This window comes from Lampetra fluviatilis, unplaced genomic scaffold, assembly GCF_964198595.1.
Source record: "Lampetra fluviatilis unplaced genomic scaffold, kcLamFluv1.1 SCAFFOLD_601, whole genome shotgun sequence".
NCBI lineage: Eukaryota > Metazoa > Chordata > Hyperoartia > Petromyzontiformes > Petromyzontidae > Lampetra > Lampetra fluviatilis.
Window position 1 is genome coordinate 9,761 of NW_027620562.1, and position 20,240 is coordinate 30,000.

Below are 20,240 nucleotides of genomic sequence, written 5' to 3' on the forward strand. Positions count from 1 at the left end.
AGGAGGTCGTGGGTTCGATACCGACCCTGACGATGCCTGCTGCTGTATATTTGGAGTTTGCGTGTCTCTCTTTCTCATCATCATCATCACGGTGGCTATGAGATGTTGCCTACCTCGCCTGGTGTACAGGTTGTGGGTTATAACCCGCGCGCCCTTCGCGTTATTCAAGTTCAAGTATTAGGTATAGCCCTGTGAGCCATTCGGCTCTTGAATCGGGTGCAACCGCAACAAACAAAAAACTAAAACATGAACAAAAACACATCTTAAAGTGAATATGTGCGAACAGAAAATCCAAGAAAAGACGGCAAAATATTGCAGAAAAAGCACCATACACCAACACTGTGTGCAAGAATGCAAGTCAAACAGCGTTCTTCCCCCTCCAACCCAGCTTAAATAGACGCTCCAAGCCTGGGGTGTGTCATTCAGACTGTCTTCTCGACAGACCTGTTCTTCACCTGAGGACGGCTGCTTGCGTTGTGGCCGAAACGTCGTGAGAATTATTTTATTATGTTTAATTTTTATTATTTTATTATTTCCATTCTACGTGACTTTACCGAAAGAACCAAGAAGATCTTAAAGTGACTATGTGCAAACAGAAAATCCAAGAAAAGACGGCAAAATATTGCAGAAAAAGCACCGTACACCAACAGTGTGCAAGAATGCATGTCAAACAACAACAACAACCACAAGACAACTTAGATTCATCTTCTTGGTTCTTTCCAAGAAGATGAATCCCTGCAGTCACGAAAGCTTTCAATCGAAATATAATTTATTCCTTCCAATGATCACCTGAGGACGGCTGCTTGCGTTGTGGCCGAAACGTCGTGAGAATTGTATTTTATTATGTTGTATTATTTCCCTTCTACGTGACTTTACCGAAAGAACCAAGAAGATGAATCTCTGCAGTCGCGAAAGCTTTAAATCGAAATTTAACTGAGATTAAGGCCATCAGTCTAACTCCCTCCCCTCCCCCTCCCTCCCACGGGGCACTCACTGAAGACGTGGATGCGGCGCGTGCGCGAGACGCGCCACGTGCGGTTGAAGCGGCGGAAGTCGGCGACGCACGAGAAGTTGCCCTCGTCGGCCACGACCACGCGAGGGATCAGCAGGCTGCTGCCCAACACATGCCCTCGGTCGACAGGCTTACAGTCCTACACGGGCAGGGGGGGGGGGTGAGAGGTGATCGCAGTGGTAGGAGGGGAGAGTGAGAGAGAGGAGGAGAGTTAGACAGAGGGGGAGAGTTAGAGAGAGGGGGAGAGTTAGAGAGAGAGGGGAGAGTTAGAGAGAGGGGGAGAGTTAGAGAGAGGGGAGAGTTAGAGAGAGGGGAGAGTTAGAGAGAGGGAGAGTTAGAGAGAGAGGGAGAGTTAGAGAGAGGGGAGAGTTAGAGAGAGGGAGAGTTAGAGAGTTAGAGAGAGGGAGAGTTAGAGAGAGAGGGGGAGAGTTAGAGAGAGGGGGAGAGTTAGAGAGAGAGGGGGAGAGTTAGAGAGAGGGGGAGAGTTAGAGAGGGGAGAGTTAGAGAGAGGGGGGAGAGTTAGAGAGAGGGGAGAGTTAGAGAGAGAGGGGAGAGTTAGAGAGAGAGGGGAGAGTTAGAGAGAGAGGGGAGAGTTAGAGAGAGGGGAGAGTTAGAGAGAGAGGGGAGAGTTAGAGAGAGGGGGAGAGTTAGAGAGAAGGGGAGAGTTAGAGAGAGGGGGAGAGTTAGAGAGAGGGGAGAGTTAGAGAGAGGGGGAGAGTTAGAGAGAGGGGGAGAGTTAGAGAGAGGGGGAGAGTTAGAGAGAGGGGGAGAGTTAGAGAGAGGGGGAGAGTTAGAGAGAGAGGGGGAGAGTTAGAGAGAGGGAGAGTTAGAGAGAGAGGGGAGAGTTAGAGAGAGAGGGGGAGAGTTAGAGAGAGAGGGAGAGTTAGAGAGAGGGGGAGAGTTAGAGAGAGGGGGAGAGTTAGAGAGAGAGGGGGAGAGTTAGAGAGAGGGGAGAGTTAGAGAGAGGGGGAGAGTTAGAGAGAGGGGGAGAGTTAGAGAGAGGGGGAGAGTTAGAGAGAGGGGGAGAGTTAGAGAGAGAGGAGAGTTAGAGAGAGGGGGAGAGTTAGAGAGAGGGGGAGAGTTATAGAGAGAGGGGAGAGTTAGAGAGAGGGGGAGAGTTAGAGAGAGGGGAGAGTTAGAGAGAGAGGGGAGAGTTAGAGAGAGAGGGGAGAGTTAGAGAGTGGGGAGAGTTAGAGAGAGGGGAGAGTTAGAGAGAGGGGAGAGTTAGAGAGAGAGGGGAGAGTTAGAGAGAGGGGAGAGTTAGAGAGAGGGGAGAGTTAGAGAGAGAGGGGAGAGTTAGAGAGAGGGGAGAGTTAGAGAGAGAGGGGAGAGTTAGAGAGAGAGAGGGGGAGTTAGAGAGAGAGGGGAGAGTTAGAGAGAGAGGGAGAGTTAGAGAGAGGGGGAGTTAGAGAGAGAGGGGAGAGTTAGAGAGAGGGAGAGTTAGAGAGAGAGGGGAGAGTTAGAGAGAGGGGAGAGTTAGAGAGAGAGGGGAGAGTTAGAGAGATAGAGGGAGAGTTAGAGAGAGAGGGGAGAGTTAGAGAGAGAGGGAGAGTTAGAGAGAGGGGGAGTTAGAGAGAGAGGGGAGAGTTAGAGAGAGGGGGAGAGTTAGAGAGAGGGGAGAGTTAGAGAGAGGGGAGAGTTAGAGAGAGGGGGAGAGTTAGAGAGAGGGGAGAGTTAGAGAGAGAGGGGAGAGTTAGAGAGAGAGGGGAGAGTTAGAGAGAGAGGGGGAGAGTTAGAGAGAGAGGGAGAGTTAGAGAGAGGGGGAGAGTTAGAGAGAGGGGGAGAGTTAGAGAGAGAGGGGGAGAGTTAGAGAGAGGGGAGAGTTAGAGAGAGGGGGAGAGTTAGAGAGAGGGGGAGAGTTAGAGAGAGGGGGAGAGTTAGAGAGAGGGGGAGAGTTAGAGAGAGAGGAGAGTTAGAGAGAGGGGGAGAGTTAGAGAGAGGGGGAGAGTTATAGAGAGAGGGGAGAGTTAGAGAGAGGGGGAGAGTTAGAGAGAGGGGAGAGTTAGAGAGAGAGGGGAGAGTTAGAGAGAGAGGGGAGAGTTAGAGAGTGGGGAGAGTTAGAGAGAGGGGAGAGTTAGAGAGAGGGGAGAGTTAGAGAGAGAGGGGAGAGTTAGAGAGAGGGGAGAGTTAGAGAGAGGGGAGAGTTAGAGAGAGAGGGGAGAGTTAGAGAGAGGGGAGAGTTAGAGAGAGAGGGGAGAGTTAGAGAGAGAGAGGGGGAGTTAGAGAGAGAGGGGAGAGTTAGAGAGAGAGGGAGAGTTAGAGAGAGGGGGAGTTAGAGAGAGAGGGGAGAGTTAGAGAGAGGGAGAGTTAGAGAGAGAGGGGAGAGTTAGAGAGAGGGGAGAGTTAGAGAGAGAGGGGAGAGTTAGAGAGATAGAGGGGGAGTTAGAGAGAGAGGGGAGAGTTAGAGAGAGAGGGAGAGTTAGAGAGAGGGGGAGTTAGAGAGAGAGGGGAGAGTTAGAGAGAGGGGGAGAGTTAGAGAGAGGGGAGAGTTAGAGAGAGGGGAGAGTTAGAGAGACGGAGAGAGACAGAGAGAGACAGAGAGATACGGGGAGACGGGGAGAGACACAGAGAGAGACGGAGAGAGACGGAGAGAGACACAGAGAGAGAGACACAGAGACGGAGAGAGACACAGAGAGAGACAGAGAGAGAGAGACACCTCGCGGTGTCTGTGTTGTGTGTGGACTTTCTCTCCCTCCGTGTCTCTCTCTCTGAGTCTCTCTCTCTCTTTGTGTTCCTCTCGCTGTGTGTGTCTCTCTCTGTCTCTCTCCCCTTTCTGTGTCCCTCTCGGTGTTTGTCTTTGTGTGTCTCTCTCTCTGTGTCTCTCCTTTTTTTTTGTGTCCCTCTCGGTGTTTGTCTCTGTGTGTCTCTCTCTCTCTGTGTCTCTCCCTCCCTCCGTGTCTTTCTCTGTCCCCCCCCCCCCTCTCCGTGTCTCCCTCTTCTCCCCCCCCCCTCTGTATACCTCGCGGTGTCTGTGTTGTGTGTGTCCTTCTCTCCCTTCGTGTCTCTCTCTCTGCGTCTCTCTCTCTCTTTGTGTTCCTCTCGCTGTGTGTGTCTCTCTCTGTCGTGCATCTTCTCTCTCTGTCTCTCTCTGTCTCTCTCTGTCTCTCGCTGCCTGGAGGGAGGGAGGGGACTTTTCTTTCTTTTCTTTTCTTTCTTTTTTTCTTTCTTCTTTCTCCGTTTCCCTCCACCTCGCAGCTTTTAATTATTTTTTTTGGTAATTTATTTTTTATTTATTATTATTATTTTTTTGCTGCTGCTTAGTGCTGTGGCCACACAAAAAAAAAAATGGCGCAGCACGAGCACCTTGAAGCCCTGACGGACGAACATGGCTTCATTTGTTTCCCTCCACCGGAGACCCTGCACGACGACATCGCCGCCGCGGTGGCCGAGCACGTCGGCCTGGCGGCCATCCGTGTCATCCGGCGGGAGAACCGCGGCTACGCGGTCTATGTGGCTGGGGTAGAGGGAGCGGCGCGCATTGTGGAGGCGGGGCTCATCGTCGGGGGAGAGGGGGGGCTGTTCGTGCAGTGCACCCCCCTATCCACGCCGGCGGTGAAGGTGACCATCTCCGGCGCGCCGCCCTACCTCAGGAGCACCGAACTAATGAAGGACCTCCAGCGATGGGGAGTGGTGGTCTCCCGCATTGTCTGGCTACCGATGCGGACACGGAACCCGGCAATGAGACATATCATGTTGGGCCAGCGGCAGGGCCTTCATAATACTCAAAGATGGAAACACCGAATTGGACGCGACCATTAAACACACCATCGGTGGTCGTGTACATACCGTGAACCTGTCAACGGCAGCGCCGCGCTGTTTTGGGTGCGGAAGCTTCGGCCATACAAGGAAAAGCCGCCCAGGCAAGGCAAAGGAGGGAGGGGCGTGGCCTGCCCAAGAAGGCACCACGCAGCGGGCGCCGGTGCCGCAGCCGCGGCGGCCACAACAACAACAACAGCAACAGCAACAGAAACAACAACAGCAGCAGCAGCAGCCCCAGGCGCAGCCGCAGCAGCCACAGCAGCAGCCGCAGCAGCTGCAGCAGCAGCAACCGCAGCCACAGCAGCAGCCGCAGCCGCAGCAGCCGCAGCCGCAGCAGCCACAGCCGCGGAAGCAGCAGCCGCAGCCGCAGCAGCAGCAGCCGCAGCAGCAGCAGCAGCAGCCGCAGCAGCAGCAGCCGCAGCAGCAGCCGCAGCAGCCGCAGCAGCCGCAACAACAACAGCAGCCGCAGCAGCAGCCGCAGCAGCCGCAGCCGCAGCAGCCGCAGCAGCCGCTGCAGCAGCAGCCGCAGCAGCAGCGCCCACAGGCGCAGCCGCAGCAACTGCAGCAGCAGCAGCCGCAGCAGCCGCAGCAGCCGCCGCAGCAGAAGCAGCAGCAGCAGGACGAGCCGCCGCTGCAGCGGCTACACGAAAAGCAGCAACAGCGAAAGCAACAACAACAACAACAGCAGCAGCAGCAAGATCAGCGGCAGCAGCAGCGGGAAGGACTGCAGCGGCGGAAGCGGCAGCAAGACCCGACCGACGCTGCGGTCGACCAAGCCAAGCGAGCGACTGACGACGAGGGGGACGGTTTCGCCGTCGTCGTATCGCGGAAACGCAAGGCCAAAAGCGGCCCTGCAGCGGGAGGGCGCGGTGGCATCCTTCCAAAGCGGACGACCACTGCTGGCGACGCCACTCAGCCAGACAGCCGCCCGGACGAGGCGGCAGGGAGCAGTGACGAGGCCGCGGCAGAGGAGGCAGGCCAGGATCACCCGCCAGACGTGACCGAGGCGCCGGAACAACTTTTGGACCCGGCCTCGGCCGCACTGGCACAGCTCGGGGGAGAACCGCGGGCCACCGCCACGCCTGCGGACGCAGCGGCGCCTGACGGGGCCACCCTGCCCGCCCCATCGGCTGACAGGGCGACGGCCACGGACCCCGTGGACGAGAGACGCGTCGAGCCAGGTGGGACTCCAGCTCCGCGCGGCTCGACGAATCAAACGATGGACGAAGCACGCGCCGGCACACGCGGGGACTCCGACGACGAACTGCCGGGGTGCGATGCCGACGACGGCGCCAGCGAGACGAGCTTGCCGGAGCTTACTAGGGAATGGAAGTACAAACCCAGTGAAGTTCTCCTCTATCTGAGAAGCACCTACAATCGGCGCAAAGTCCGCGTTCTGGACTCCTTCCCTGACGGACAGGACTTCGAGGAGACGGTACGGAGGATCCAGAAAGACCCTGCGCCGCACCACTTCACTCCGCAAGAAGTATACCGGTTGAAAGGGGTGTTGAAGAAGGTGAGTCAAGAGGTCGCCTCTCTCCCCTCTCCACCGTAGTGCCCTCGTGTGCTGTCACTCCCCAAATCCATGACAATGGCTTCGGGTGTAAGGATAGCCACCTTTAACTGCAACAGCGTCCGCAGCGACAGGAGATGGCACCGCGTGTGCTGCTTCCTCGAAGACCAAAAGGTCGACGTGGCCTTCCTGCAGGAAACACACCTGGACAATGCTCTGCAGGATCAGCGACAGCACCTCCTGGGCGGCCGTTCCTGTTTTTTCAGCCACGGCGAGGAGAACCGTGCAGGTGTCGCGATTGTGTTCGGTCCAAACTTTGTCCCCGAGGGCGTGGTCTTCAGGGAGATCGTTAAAGGACATCTAATATCAGCAGACTTCGCCTTCAGCGGCACCAGGATGCAGTGCTGGAACGTGTACGCACCGAGCAAGAGCCGCGAAAGAGGTCTCCTTTTCTCGGGCGCGCTGCGGGATAGCCTGGAGGCGAACAACACGGACGATGTGCTGACGGTCGTGGGGGGGGATTTCAACTGCACCCTTGACCCGACCCTCGACCGTAACGGCGCCGAGCCTCACCCAGAGTCAGCGCGGGCATTGGCCGACGTGGTGCGGAGGCTGGGGCTGCGGGATGCGTGGCGCCTGCACCGACCCGCGCAGCGGCAGTACTCGTGGTGTCGCTGCGACTTTCACGGGAACATAAGCCTCGCTAGGCTCGATCGGCTGTATGTCAGCGCCGCAAACACTAACCTGCTCGGCGAGAGCAGGATCATCCCGTCCGGGTTTTCAGACCATCACATGGTCTCCTTGCTGCTGCGCGTCCCTAAAGAAGAGCGCCGCAGCGCCTACTGGAAACTCGACGCTCGGCTGCTCGAGGACGCAGCCTTCAAAGAGGCCTTCAGGGCCTGCTGGGCTCGTTGGGTGGCCGCCAAGAGCAGCTTCGACGGCGTCTTGCGATGGTGGGAGCACGTAAAGGCGCAGGTACGGGCGCTCTGCCTGCAGCTCCGCAACCCGCAAGCCTCTGCTAGGGAAGATGCGGTCAGACGTCTACAGGACAAACTGTTGCTCCTCGAGGCGGAGCTGGGGTCGGCCCAGAGCATGCACGACGGCAAGGGGAGAGTGCTGCTGGAGAAGCAGCTGCTCTTCAGGGCCGTCACGGACCGACAGGCGAACGGCTCGTTCATGCAACGTCAAATGCAGCACCTGACGTGCATGGACTCCCCCTCGAAATTTTTCTTTCGGCTGCAACATAAACCCCAGAAAAACAGAATCCTCTCGTGCCTGCAGACCCCGAGGGGGGAGGTGATAACGGAGGAGGAGGGCCAGATGGCAAGACTCGCGAGGGAGTTTTACTGCAACCTTTTCCAGGCCAGGGATTCGTGCCGTGAAGCAACTCGGGATCTACTCGATGGGTGCCCTGTCCTCGAGGAATCCGAGAGCGAACGCCTGGACGCCCCCGTCGAGCAGGAGGAACTCTACGCCGCCATGAGAGGGCTCGCGGCCGGCAAGGCCCCGGGGATCAACGGCCTCCCGTCCGAGTTCTACGCGGCCTTCTGGGACGACCTCGCGCCGCACCTGTTGGAGGTCCTTGAGGAGAGCCTGCGGAAGGGGGTGCTCCCTCAGAGCTGCCGGAGGGCCGTCGTCACCCTGCTGCCCAAGAAAGGAGACCTGCGCCGCATCGAAAACTGGCGGCCAGTGTCCCTTCTGTGCGCCGACTATAAGATCTTTGCAAAGGTGTTGGCCAACCGCCTGAAGTCGGTGGTGGGCCAGCTTGTTCGCCCCGAAAAAACTTACTGCATCCCTGGCCGGTGCTTGCACGACAACGTGAGCACGGTCAGGGACGTGATCGCACTGGCGGAGAGGGACGGAACAGACGTGGGCCTCCTCTTCCTCGACCAGGAGAAAGCCTTCGACCGGGTCAGCCACCACTTCATGGAAGAGCTGCTCGCCGCGTCCGGGTTTGGGCCGGCGTTCAGGTCGCGCGTGCGGCTCCTGTACGCGGGTGCGTCGAGCCTGCTGAAGGTTAACCAGCAGCTCGGCGCCCCTTTCCCCGTGGCGAGCGGAGTCAGACAGGGGTGCCCGCTGTCGGGCCTCCTCTACGCCCTGGTCATCGAGCCCCTCGTGCGCCGCCTCCAGCTCTCCCTGTCGGGGTACAGGGTGCCGGGCCCCGAGGGGGCGATCATCAGGGTATCGGCGTACGCGGACGACCTGTGTGTGGTCGTCACGGGGGCGCATGATGTAGCAGCGCTGGGTCGGGCGGTGGAGGCCTACGAGGCGGCGTCCGGCGCCAAGATAAACTGGGCGAAGACCTCGGCTCTGCGCCTGGGGCCGCAGGGCGCCGCGTGCCCGGTGCTCCTCCCAGGGGGTGTCGCCTGGCAGACCGACGGCGTCCGGTACCTAGGCGTCCACCTCGGAGGGCTCAACGTCACCCAGCAAAACTAGCCCGAACTGGGGGACCGGTCCGAGGCCAGGTTGGCGGCATGGGCGTGCCTAGCCCCGGCAATGTCCTTCAGGGGGCGGGTGCTGGTGAGCAACAACCTGGCGGCCGCGGTGCTGTGGCACAGGGCGAAAACCCTCCAGCCCCCGGAGTGGGTACTTGGGAGAGCAGCCCGCTCGCTCACCCGCTTCACGTGGCAAGGAAAGCACTGGCTGCGGCCGGGAGTCCTCCGACTGCCGGTGGGCGAGGGCGGCCAGGGCCTGGTGGACATCCACGCCAAGGTCCTGACCTTCAGGCTGCAGACCGTGCAGCGACTGCTGTACGGCAGAGAGACCCTGCCCTGGGTGGCACCCACCCTCGCCTTGCTGAGAGGCGCCGGGGGCGGCCTGGGTTACGGGAGAGAAATCTTCCTGTTAGACCTGGCCCGGGTCGACTACGCGGGGCTGCCGGCTTTCCACCGAAGCCTCCTGGACGCGTGGCGCAGTCTGGCCTGGGAGAGGGGAGACCCGGAATGCACGCTCGAGCAGTTTCTGCGCGAGCCGCTGTTTATCAACGGCCGCTTCTCCGCGATCCAGGAGGAAGTGACGCTGGCCCGCCGCTTCACCTCGGCGGGGATACGGGCGGTGGGAGACCTGGTGCAGGACCGCGACCGGCACCCAGCGTGGAGGTCCGCGGCCGACGTCAGCGGCGCCGCCGGACTCCGCACCGTGCTGGCCGGGGAAAAGCTGCTGCGGGCGGCGCTCGGGGCGATGCGGGAGCTGCGGCTGCGGCTCGTGGCGCCCGAAGACGGCGCCCCCCCTCCCTCCTTCCCCGAGCTGCGGCTCACCTGCACCCGGCCCGCCGGGCGTGACGACTCCGAAAAAATACTAAAACTCGGGAGCTGCCAGAGCGTGCCCTTTCGGAGCGCGCTGAAAGGAGCGCTGTACGCGTGCAGCGTGAAGACGCTGCGCTGCCGGGAGCTGGCGGAACTCCCAGACACCAGGTGGAGGAGCGCCTTGGCACCATCGGGCGCGGCCACCCCCCAATGGGGCCGCCTATACAGGCCCCCCGTCACCAAACGCTGCGGGGACCTGCAGTGGAGGCTGCTCCATTGGACGCTGCCTTCGGCAGCGTGGCAGAATCACCCCGGAGGCATCAGACCGGTGCGTGTTCTGCGGCGTGCGAGAAGACCTGGCGCACCAGTATATGGGGTGCGCGCGGCTGTTCCCGCTGTTCAAGCTCTTGGGGGACATCTCGACAAAACTGGGGTTGAGGTTCCAGAAGAACTGGTTCGTGTACGGGGTGCCGTACCTACCCAAAAAAAGCCACGACCTCCTGAGTTTCGTGTGTGCACAAGCCAAAATGGCTATTTACAACACCCGAAAGAAAAAACAGGCTGGCGCGTCGGATGCCGGCTGCTCGGCGGTGGCGACGACGCGCGGACTTGTCAAAGCGCGGCTCCGACTGGAACACGCGTACCATGCGTACGTGGGCGACGACCACGCCGTTTTCTGCGAGAGGTGGGGGGCCGGTCAGGCCCTCTGCACCGTGGCAGACGGAAAACTGACTTTTACTCTCTGACGGGTTGGCCTCGGAAGACGGCGGAAAACGGCGACGCGATACTGACGCTGCGCGTCAAAATGTGGCGCACTGTGCCGTTGTTCGCTGTCTCCAGCCGCTAGGGCTAACAAAATACCAAAATGACTCCGGCGCAATTGCGCAGGAGGGAATAAAGTTGCCCTAAAAGTCAAAAAAGTCTGTGTCTCTCTCTCTGTCTCTCCCCGTCTCTCTCTGTCTCTCTCTGTGTCTCTCTCCGTCTCTCTCCGTCTCTGTGTCTCTCTCTGTGTCTCTCTCTCTGTCTCTCCCCGTCTCTCTCTGTCTCTCTCTGTGTCTCTCCCCGTCTCCCTGTCTCTCTCTGTCTCTCTCTGTCTCTCTGTCTCTCCCCGTCTCTCCCCGTCTCTCTCTGTCTCTCTCTCTGTCTCTCTCTGTGTCTCTCTCTCTGTCTCTCCCCGTCTCTCTCTGTCTCTCTCTGTGTCTCTCCCCGTCTCCCTGTCTCTCTCTGTCTCTCTCTGTCTCTCTGTGTCTCTCCCCGTCTCTCCCCGTCTCTCTCTGTCTCTCTCTCCGTCTCTGACTGTGTCTCTCTCTGTGTCTCTCTCGGTCTCTCTCCGTCTCTGTGTCTCTCTCTGTGTCTCTCTCTCTGTCTCTCTCCCCGTCTCTCTCTGTGTCTTTCTCTGCGTCTCTCTCTGCATCTCTCTCTAGTCTCTCTCTGTCTCTCTCTGTCTCTCCCCGTCTCTCTCCCCGTCTCTCTCTGTCTCTCTCTGTGTCTCTGTGTCTCTCTCTGTGTCTCTGTGTCTCTCTCTGCGTCTCTCTCAATTCTCGTGTCTCTGCACCTTGAGCCAGGTGACGGACAGGAGTCTGTCTGGCGCCAGCTGCCTGAGCAGCGAGCTGCAGTAGACGGAGTGTCTCTCTCTCGTGTCTCTCTAGTCTCTGCGTGTCTCTCTGTGTCTCTCTGTGTCTCTCTGTGTCTCTCTGTGTCTCTCTCTGTGTCACCTTGAGCCAGGTGATGGAGAGGAGTCCGTCTGGCGCCAGCTGACTGAGCAGCGAGCTGCAGTAGACGGAGTAGGACTGGGACACGAAGGCCGGGCGGCCCTCCAGGAGGAGCTGCGGGGTGAGGCACGAGCCGGGCGGCCGCACAAACACCGTCACGTTGAAGCACTCAGCAGCCTGCTGCTGCTGCCTGGCGGGGGGGGGAGATGATGGGGGGGTGAGATGATGGGGGGAGATGATGGGGGGGGAGATGATGGGGGGGGGTTAGATGATGGGGGGGGGGGGGGATGATGGAGGGGGGGGAGATGATGGGGGGGGAGATGATGGGGGGGGAGATGATGGGGGGGGTGAGGGTGGAAAGGGGGTGGGGATGGGGGGGGTGGGGGGGGGGTGATGGGGGGGGAGATGATGGGGGGGGCGGGGGTAGAAGGGGGGTGGGGGTGATGGGGGGTGATGTGTGTCACAGTGGTGGTGTCACTCACCCACCCTGCTGCCCCACGGCTGCGTACACTCCGCTGTCTCCCACCCCGCTGGAGTCCACCCACAGCGCGCCGCCCCCCGCCTCCCGCAGCCTCCCGTCGCCCGGCAGCAGCGGCCGGGCCCACGGGGCCTCGTCCACCGCCCGACCCCCGTCACCGCCGCCGCCCACGCGGAACCAGGAGAAGTTGCTCTCGGTCAGCGGCTGCAGCAGCAGCGGCTCCGGTGCCTCCACCCACACCTCGGACGCCGCCGCCTCCACGGGGTCCAGACACCGCAGCGGGTCCCAGGCTGCTGGGGGCGCTGCGTGTGGCAGAGGTCGCAGACGGGGTTTGATTCCTTACCCCCCGTACCCGTACCCTACCGTACCCGGCCGTACCCGTACCCGTACCCTACCGTACCCGGCCGCACCAGGGTCGCAAACGGGTACCCCTACCCGTACCCGGCCGCACCAGGGTCGCAAACGGGTACCCCTACCCGTACCCGGCCGCACCAGGGTCGCAAACGGCTACCCGTACCCGGCCAGGTACGGGTAGCCGGGTATCGAGTAGGGTAGCCGGGTATCGGGTACCCGGTTGCGACCTCTGCTGCGTTGTGACGGGTGTAGCGGTTCGATAGAGGCACTTTACACTCTACGCGTGGAGGCAACGCTATTTACTTAACACAACAACTGCTACACAACTACTGCTACACAACTACTGCTACACAACAACTGCTACATGACAACTGCTACACGTGAGGTGGTGACCACCGTCCTACGCTCGCTGACACTCGGCCACGACTTGGCTGGAGGCTTCTCTCCCCTTCAGAGTCTTCGCAAGACGGCGGCTTCATCCCAGGCACCAGCAGCGCGGCTCTGCGTGCCGAGCCCGCTTAGAAGCCTCTCCGGCAAGGCCACACCCTGACCACGCCCCCCTTGTGGAACCCACCAGAAGGCTCCACTCCCCACTCTCCACTAGTAGTGGAGTAGCAGTAGTAGTAGTAGCAGTAGGAGTAGTAGTAGTAGTAGTAGTGTAGTAGGAGTAGCAGTAGTAGTAGCAGTAGTAGTAGTAGTGGAGTAGCAGTAGTAGCAGTAGGAGTGGAGTAGTAGTAGTAGTGGAGTAGCAGTAGTAGCAGTAGTAGTAGTAGTGGAGTAGCAGTAGGAGTAGTGTAGTAGTAGTGGAGTAGCAGTAGTAGTAGTAGTAGTGGAGTAGCAGTAGGAGTAGTGGAGTAGTAGCAGTAGCAGCAGTAGCAGTAGGAGTAGTGGAGTAGCAGTAGGAGTAGAAGGCTCCACTCCCCGACCACGTGACCCCCGTGACCCCCGGGGTCCCCGGCCCCCTCCTGGATCCGGTCACGTGTCCAGCCGGAGCGCCACGGCCTGACGTGGGCCGTGACGTCACGCGTACAGACCCAACAGGAAGTGACGTCACACGCGTACAGACCCAACAGGAAGTGACGTCACACGCGTACAGACCCAACAGGAAGTGACGTCACACGCGTACATGCCCAACAGGAAGTGACGTCACGCGCGTACAGACCCAACAGGAAGTGACGTCATGTGTCACTACACAGGGTCTGTGGGGTCACGGGGGCTGTGGGGTCACGGGGGCTGTGGGGTCACGGGGGCTGTGGGGTCACGGGGGCTGTGGGGTCTGGGTTCACGGGGTCTGTGGGGTCACGGGGTCTGTGGGGTCATGGGGACTGTGGGGTCACGGGGTCTGTGGGGTCATGGGGACTGTGGGGTCACGGGGTCTGTGGGGTCATGGGGACTGTGGGGTCACGGGGGCTGTGGGGTCATGGGGACTGTGGGGTCACGGGGGCTGTGGGGTCATGGGGACTGTGGGGTCACGGGGTCTGTGGGGTCATGGGGACTGTGGGGTCACGGGGGCTGTGGGGTCATGGGGACTGTGGGGTCACGGGGGCTGTGGGGTCACGGGGGCTGTGGGGTCACGGGGGCTGTGGGGTCATGGGGACTGTGGGGGTAGGCGACCCGGCCCTCACAAGTAACAGCCACTCAAACAAAGCGGTGGCTCATCGTCATCATCATCGTCGTCATCATCGTCATTGTCGTCATCGTCATCGTTATCGTCATCATCATCATCATCGTCATCATCATCGTCATCATCATCGTGTGGAAATGTAGAGCAGGAGGACTTGGAGACAAATCCACGCGACCACGGGGAGAGAGACGCAAACTCCAAATACACAGCAGCAGCAGCAGGCATCGTCAGGGTAGGGATGGAAGCCACGACCTCTTGTGTACCAGACGAGGTAGTCAACATCTCCTGGCCACCGTGATGATGATGAGATGATGAGAGAGAGAGACGCAGACTCCACATCTACAGCAGCAGGCATCGTCAGGGTCGGGATGGAACCCACGACCTGTAGACCAGGTGAGCTAGTTAACATCTAGCCACCATGATGATGACGAGAGAGAGACGCAGACTGCACATCTACAGCAGCAGGCATCGTCAGGGTCGGGATGGAAGCCACGACCTCCTGTGTACCAGGCGAGGTAGTCAACATCTCAGCCACCGTGATGATGACAGAGAGAGACGCAGACTGCACATCTACAGTAGCAGGCATCGTCAGGGTCGGGATGGAAGCCACGACCTCCTGTGTACCAGGCGAGGTAGTCAACATCTCAGCCACCGTGATGATGACAGAGAGAGACGCAGACTGCACATCTACAGCAGCAGGCATCGTCAGGGTCGGGATGGAAGCCACGACCTCCTGTGTACCAGGCGAGGTAGTCAACATCTCAGCCACCGTGATGATGACAGAGAGAGACGCAGACTGCACATCTACAGCAGCAGGCATCGTCAGGGTCGGGATGGAAGCCACGACCTCCTGTGTACCAGGCGAGGTAGTTAACATCTCCTGGCCACCGTGGACTGAGAGGGGGGGGGGGTCTCACCAGGGCTTGTGCTGTGGGCCGGCGAGGAGAGGCCGGCAGACGAGTGGAGCAGGAGGAGGAGCGAGGGGAGCGAACGTGAGAGACGATGAAGGGGCCTCATCGCCCTGCAGGAAACATCAACAACAACATCAACAACAACATCATCATCAACAACATCATCAACATCATCAACAACAACAACATCATCATCATCATCATCATCAACAACATCATCATCAACAACATCATCAACATCATCAACAACAACAACATCATCATCATCATCAACATCATCATCAACAACATCAACATCATCAACATCACTATTATGAACATCAACTCACACTGTAGAACAGTGGGAGATCAAACAAACTCCACTCACTCACTCTGTAGAACAGGGGGAGATCAAACAAACTACACTCACTCGCTCTGTAGAACAGGGGGAGATCGTACAAACTCCACTCACTCACTCTGTAGGACAGGGGGAGATCACACAAACTCCACTCACTCTGTAGAACAGGGGGAGATCACACAAACTCCACTCACTCACTCTGTAGAACAGGGGGAGATCACACAAACTCCACTCACTCTGTAGAACAGGGGGAGATCATACAAACTCCACTCACTCACTCTGTAGAACAGGGGGAGATCACACAAACTCCACTCACTCACTCTGTAGAACAGGGGGAGATCACACAAACTCCACTCACTCACTCTGTAGAACAGGGGGAGATCGTACAAACTCCACTCACTCACTCTGTAGAACAGGGGGAGATCATACAAACTCCACTCACTCACTCTGTAGAACAGGGGGAGATCACACAAACTCCACTCACTCACTCTGTAGGACAGGGGGAGATCACACAAACTCCACTCACTCTGTAGAACAGGGGGAGATCACACAAACTCCACTCACTCACTCTGTAGAACAGGGGGAGATCACACACACTCCACTCACTCACTCTGTAGAACAGGGGGAGATCACACAAACTCCACTCACTCACTCTGTAGAACGGGGGGAGATCACACAAACTCCACTCACTCACTCTGTAGAACAGGGGGAGATCACACAAACTCCACTCACTCACTCTGTAGAACGGGGGGAGATCACACAAACTCCACTCACTCACACTGTAGAACAGGGGGAGATCAAACAAACTCCACTCACTCACTCTGTAGAACAGGGGGAGATCAAACAAACTCCACTCACTCACTCTGTAGAACAGTGGGAGATCAAACAAACTCCACTCACTCTGTAGAACAGGGGGAGATCAAACAAACTCCACTCACTCACTCTGTAGAACGGGGGGAGATCACACAAACTCCACTCACTCACTCTGTAGAACAGTGGGAGATCAAACAAACTCCACTCACCCACTCTGTAGAACAGGGGGAGATCACACAAACTCCACTCACTCACTCTGTAGAACAGGGGGAGATCACACAAACTCCACTCACTCACTCTGTAGAACAGGGGGAGATCACACAAACTCCACTCACTCACTCTGTAGAACGGGGGGAGATCACACAAACTCCACTCACTCACTCTGTAGAACGGGGGGAGATCACACAAACTCCACTCACTCACTCTGTAGAACAGGGGGAGATCAAACAAACTCCACTCACTCACTCTGTAGAACAGGGGGAGATCACACAAACTCCACTCACTCACTCTGTACAACAGGGGAGATCACACAAACTCCACTCACTCACTCTGTAGAACGGGGGGAGATCACACAAACTCCACTCACTCACTCTGTAGAACAGGGGGAGATCACACAAACTCCACTCACTCACTCTGTAGAACAGGGGGAGATCACACAAACTCCACTCACTCACTCTGTAGAACGGGGGGAGATCACACAAACTCCACTCACTCACACTGTAGAACAGGGGGAGATCAAACAAACTCCACTCACTCACTCTGTAGAACAGGGGGAGATCAAACAAACTCCACTCACTCACTCTGTAGAACAGTGGGAGATCAAACAAACTCCACTCACTCTGTAGAACAGGGGGAGATCAAACAAACTCCACTCACTCACTCTGTAGAACGGGGGGAGATCACACAAACTCCACTCACTCACTCTGTAGAACAGTGGGAGATCAAACAAACTCCACTCACCCACTCTGTAGAACAGGGGGAGATCACACAAACTCCACTCACTCACTCTGTAGAACAGGGGGAGATCACACAAACTCCACTCACTCACTCTGTAGAACAGGGGGAGATCACACAAACTCCACTCACTCACTCTGTAGAACGGGGGGAGATCACACAAACTCCACTCACTCACTCTGTAGAACGGGGGGAGATCACACAAACTCCACTCACTCACTCTGTAGAACAGGGGGAGATCAAACAAACTCCACTCACTCACTCTGTAGAACAGGGGGAGATCACACAAACTCCACTCACTCACTCTGTACAACAGGGGAGATCACACAAACTCCACTCACTCACTCTGTAGAACGGGGGGAGATCACACAAACTCCACTCACTCACTCTGTAGAACAGGGGGAGATCACACAAACTCCACTCACTCACTCTGTAGAACAGGGGGAGATCACACAAACTCCACTCACTCACTCTGTAGAACGGGGGGAGATCACACAAACTCCACTCACTCACTCTGTAGAACAGGGGGAGATCACACAAACTCCACTCACTCACTCTGTAGAACAGGGGGAGATCACACAAACTCCACTCACTCACTATGTAGAACAGGCGGAGATCACACAAACTCCACTCACTGTAGAACAGGGGGAGATCACACAAACTCCACTCACTCACTCTGTAGAACGGGGGGAGATCACACAAACTCCACTCACTCACTCTGTAGAACAGGGGGAGATCACACAAACTCCACTCACTCACTCTGTAGAACGGGGGGAGATCACACAAACTCCACTCACTCACTGTGTAGAACAGGGGGGAGATCATACAAACTCCACTCACTCTGTAGAACGGGGGGAGATCATACAAACTCCACTCACTCTGTAGAACGGGGGGAGATCACACAAACTCCACTCACTCTGTAGAACAGGGATGGAGATCAAACAAACTCCACTCACTCTGTAGAACAGGGATGTAGATCATACAAACTCCACTCACTCACTGTGTAGAACAGGGGGAGATCACACAAACTCCACTCACTCTGTAGAACAGGGGGAGATCACACAAACTCCACTCACTCTGTAGAACAGGGGGAGATCACACAAACTCCACTCACTCTGTAGAACAGGGGGAGATCACACAAACTCCATTCACTCTGTAGAATAGGGATGGAGATCACACGAACCACACACAGGCAGGGAATCAAACCCAGGCCCCCGTAGCCGTGCGGCCGAGGGTGTCACCTCCTCCCTGGTCAACGTCAACACCGGATCAGCCGCAAGGAAGTCAAATCCGCAGAGGAAGTCAATTCCTCAGCCTTGCCAATCACCCCACGGGGCGGACACAGACAGCCACTGACACACACACAGACAAAGGTGCCCTGTGCAGCCTCAGCGGAGTGTTGAGGGCAAGTGCTGAGTAGCTGAGTGAGTAGCTGAGTGGGTAGCTGAGTTAGGAGCTGAGTGGGTAGCTGAGTTAGGAGCTGAGTGGGTAGCTGAGTTAGGAGCTGAGTGAGTAGCTGAGTGGGTAGCTGAGTTAGGAGCTGAGTTAGGAGCTGAGTGGGTAGCTGAGTTAGGAGCTGAGTGGGTAGCTGAGTTAGGAGCTGAGTTAGGAGCTGAGTGAGTAGCTGAGTGGGTAGCTGAGTTAGGAGCTGAGTTAGGAGCTGAGTGGGTAGCTGAGTTAGGAGCTGAGTTAGGAGCTGAGTGAGGAGCTAAGTGGGTAGCTGAGTGAGTAGCTGAGTTAGGAGCTGAGTGGGTAGCTGAGTTAGGAGCTGAGTGGGTAGCTGAGTTAGGAGCTGAGTGGGTAGCTGAGTTAGGAGCTGAGTGAGTAGCTGAGTGGGCAGCCGAGTGGGTAGCTGAGTTAGGAGCTGAGTAGCTGAGTGGGTAGCTGAGTTAGGAGCTGAGTGGGTAGCTGAGTTAGGAGCTGAGTTAGGAGTTGAGTGGGTAGCTGAGTTAGGAGCTGAGTGGGTAGCTGAGTTAGGAGCTGAGTTAGGAGCTGAGTGAGTAGCTGAGTGAGTAGCTGAGTGGGTAGCTGAGTGAGTAGCCGAGTGGGTAGCTGAGTGAGGAGCTAAGTGGGTAGCTGAATGAGTAGCTGAGTGGGTAGCTGAGTGGGTAGCTGAGTGAGAAGCTAAGTGAGTAGCTGAGTAAGCGGGAGGCCCAAGACCGGTTCAGAAAATCGTCACCGGTGTTGGCCGTGAGCGGGAATCGAACTCGGGTCGCCGGGTTTATAGCGCAGCGCGCTACTACTGCTCCCCACCACACCCACAGTACACACACACACAGATACACACACACACAGATACACACACACACAGATACACACACACACACAGATACACACACACACAGATACACACACACAGATACACACACACACACAGTACACACACACACACAGTACACACACACACACAGATACACACACACAGATACACACACACACAGATACAGATACACACAGACACACACATCCACACAGATACACACAGACAGATACATACACACACAGATACACACACACACAGATACACACACACAGATACACACACACAGATACACACAGATACACACAGACACATACACACACGCACACACACAAAGCATCACCTCTATAGATACACACACAGACACATACACACACACTCACACAGACAAACACACGTACACACACAACAACAACAACCGCCATTCGCCACTAAGTGGTGGTGACGTCACCACGACGCTTGTGCCAGGCCATGTGCACATTGAAGCCACGTGAAGTGTCGAACGCCCGCTGGCAGGTCATGGGACAGACCCAGCAGGTGCCACGGGTCGACTGACCGAGATGACCGAGATGACTGGCTGATGCACCACCTGTGCCCCCTACTGTGCCAACTTGCTGTGCTTTAGCCACCCGGCGCTCCGCTCGTTGTTGTGAGCGTCGCTCCTCCGCCCTCCGTTGTTGTTGGAGGGCGACTGCCTCCAACTGCCCAGTAGCGTCCTTCACGAGCCTCCTCCACTGAGGCCGATCTTGACACCGCTGGTACCAGTCATCGACAAGTCCACTCAGCTCCCCATCCTCCTGTACCACATCACTCCATCTCTTCTCTAGCCCGTGCCGCGCCCGTTTAGCCCCCTCGATCCGGCCGAACAAAAGCTGTTGAGGCATGCGGTGGCTGGGCATGCGGGCTACATGACCCAGCCAACGCAGCCTTGCCTGCCGGAGGAGCTCACCGATGGGACTTTGTCCAGATTTTTCAAGGACTCGTGAGCTCCTCACACAATCCAGCCTGCAGGTTAAACCCAGCATGGATCGTAGGCAGGCCAGCCTGAATGTTTCTAACCGGCGAAAAAGTCACGAAAGAAAAGACGTCATGCCGGTCGCAACACAAAGCGGTCCGTCTTCAGGTGAGAGAGTGATAGGGCACTTTGCGGACAGAGACACTTTAAATATATACAGAAACACGACGCAAGTACGAGAGAATGCGAATTTTAAATTGAACGAATCGATGAGATGGTCTGTGTTGTTTACACACCGTGAATGGGTCTCGGA

The 20,240-nt window shown here is 57.4% G+C and overlaps 1 protein-coding gene across 1 annotated transcript in view; it reads right to left on the reverse strand.

Moving 5' to 3' along the window:
* Positions 1 to 983: 983 nt before the first annotated feature.
* The window catches only part of LOC144954068 (uncharacterized), a gene marked incomplete at its 3' end in the record, with an annotated part of 26,752 nt that continues 7,495 nt past the window's right edge, over positions 984 to 20,240 (reverse strand). Inside the window, exons 2-5 of the mRNA XM_078884647.1 lie at positions 14,615 to 14,718; positions 11,724 to 12,021; positions 11,245 to 11,431; positions 984 to 1,151 (exon numbers count right to left, since the gene is read on the reverse strand). Coding sequence (XP_078740773.1) covers positions 984 to 1,151; positions 11,245 to 11,431; positions 11,724 to 12,021; positions 14,615 to 14,714 — 753 coding nt within the window. The remainder of the gene's footprint in view (positions 1,152 to 11,244; positions 11,432 to 11,723; positions 12,022 to 14,614; positions 14,719 to 20,240) is intronic.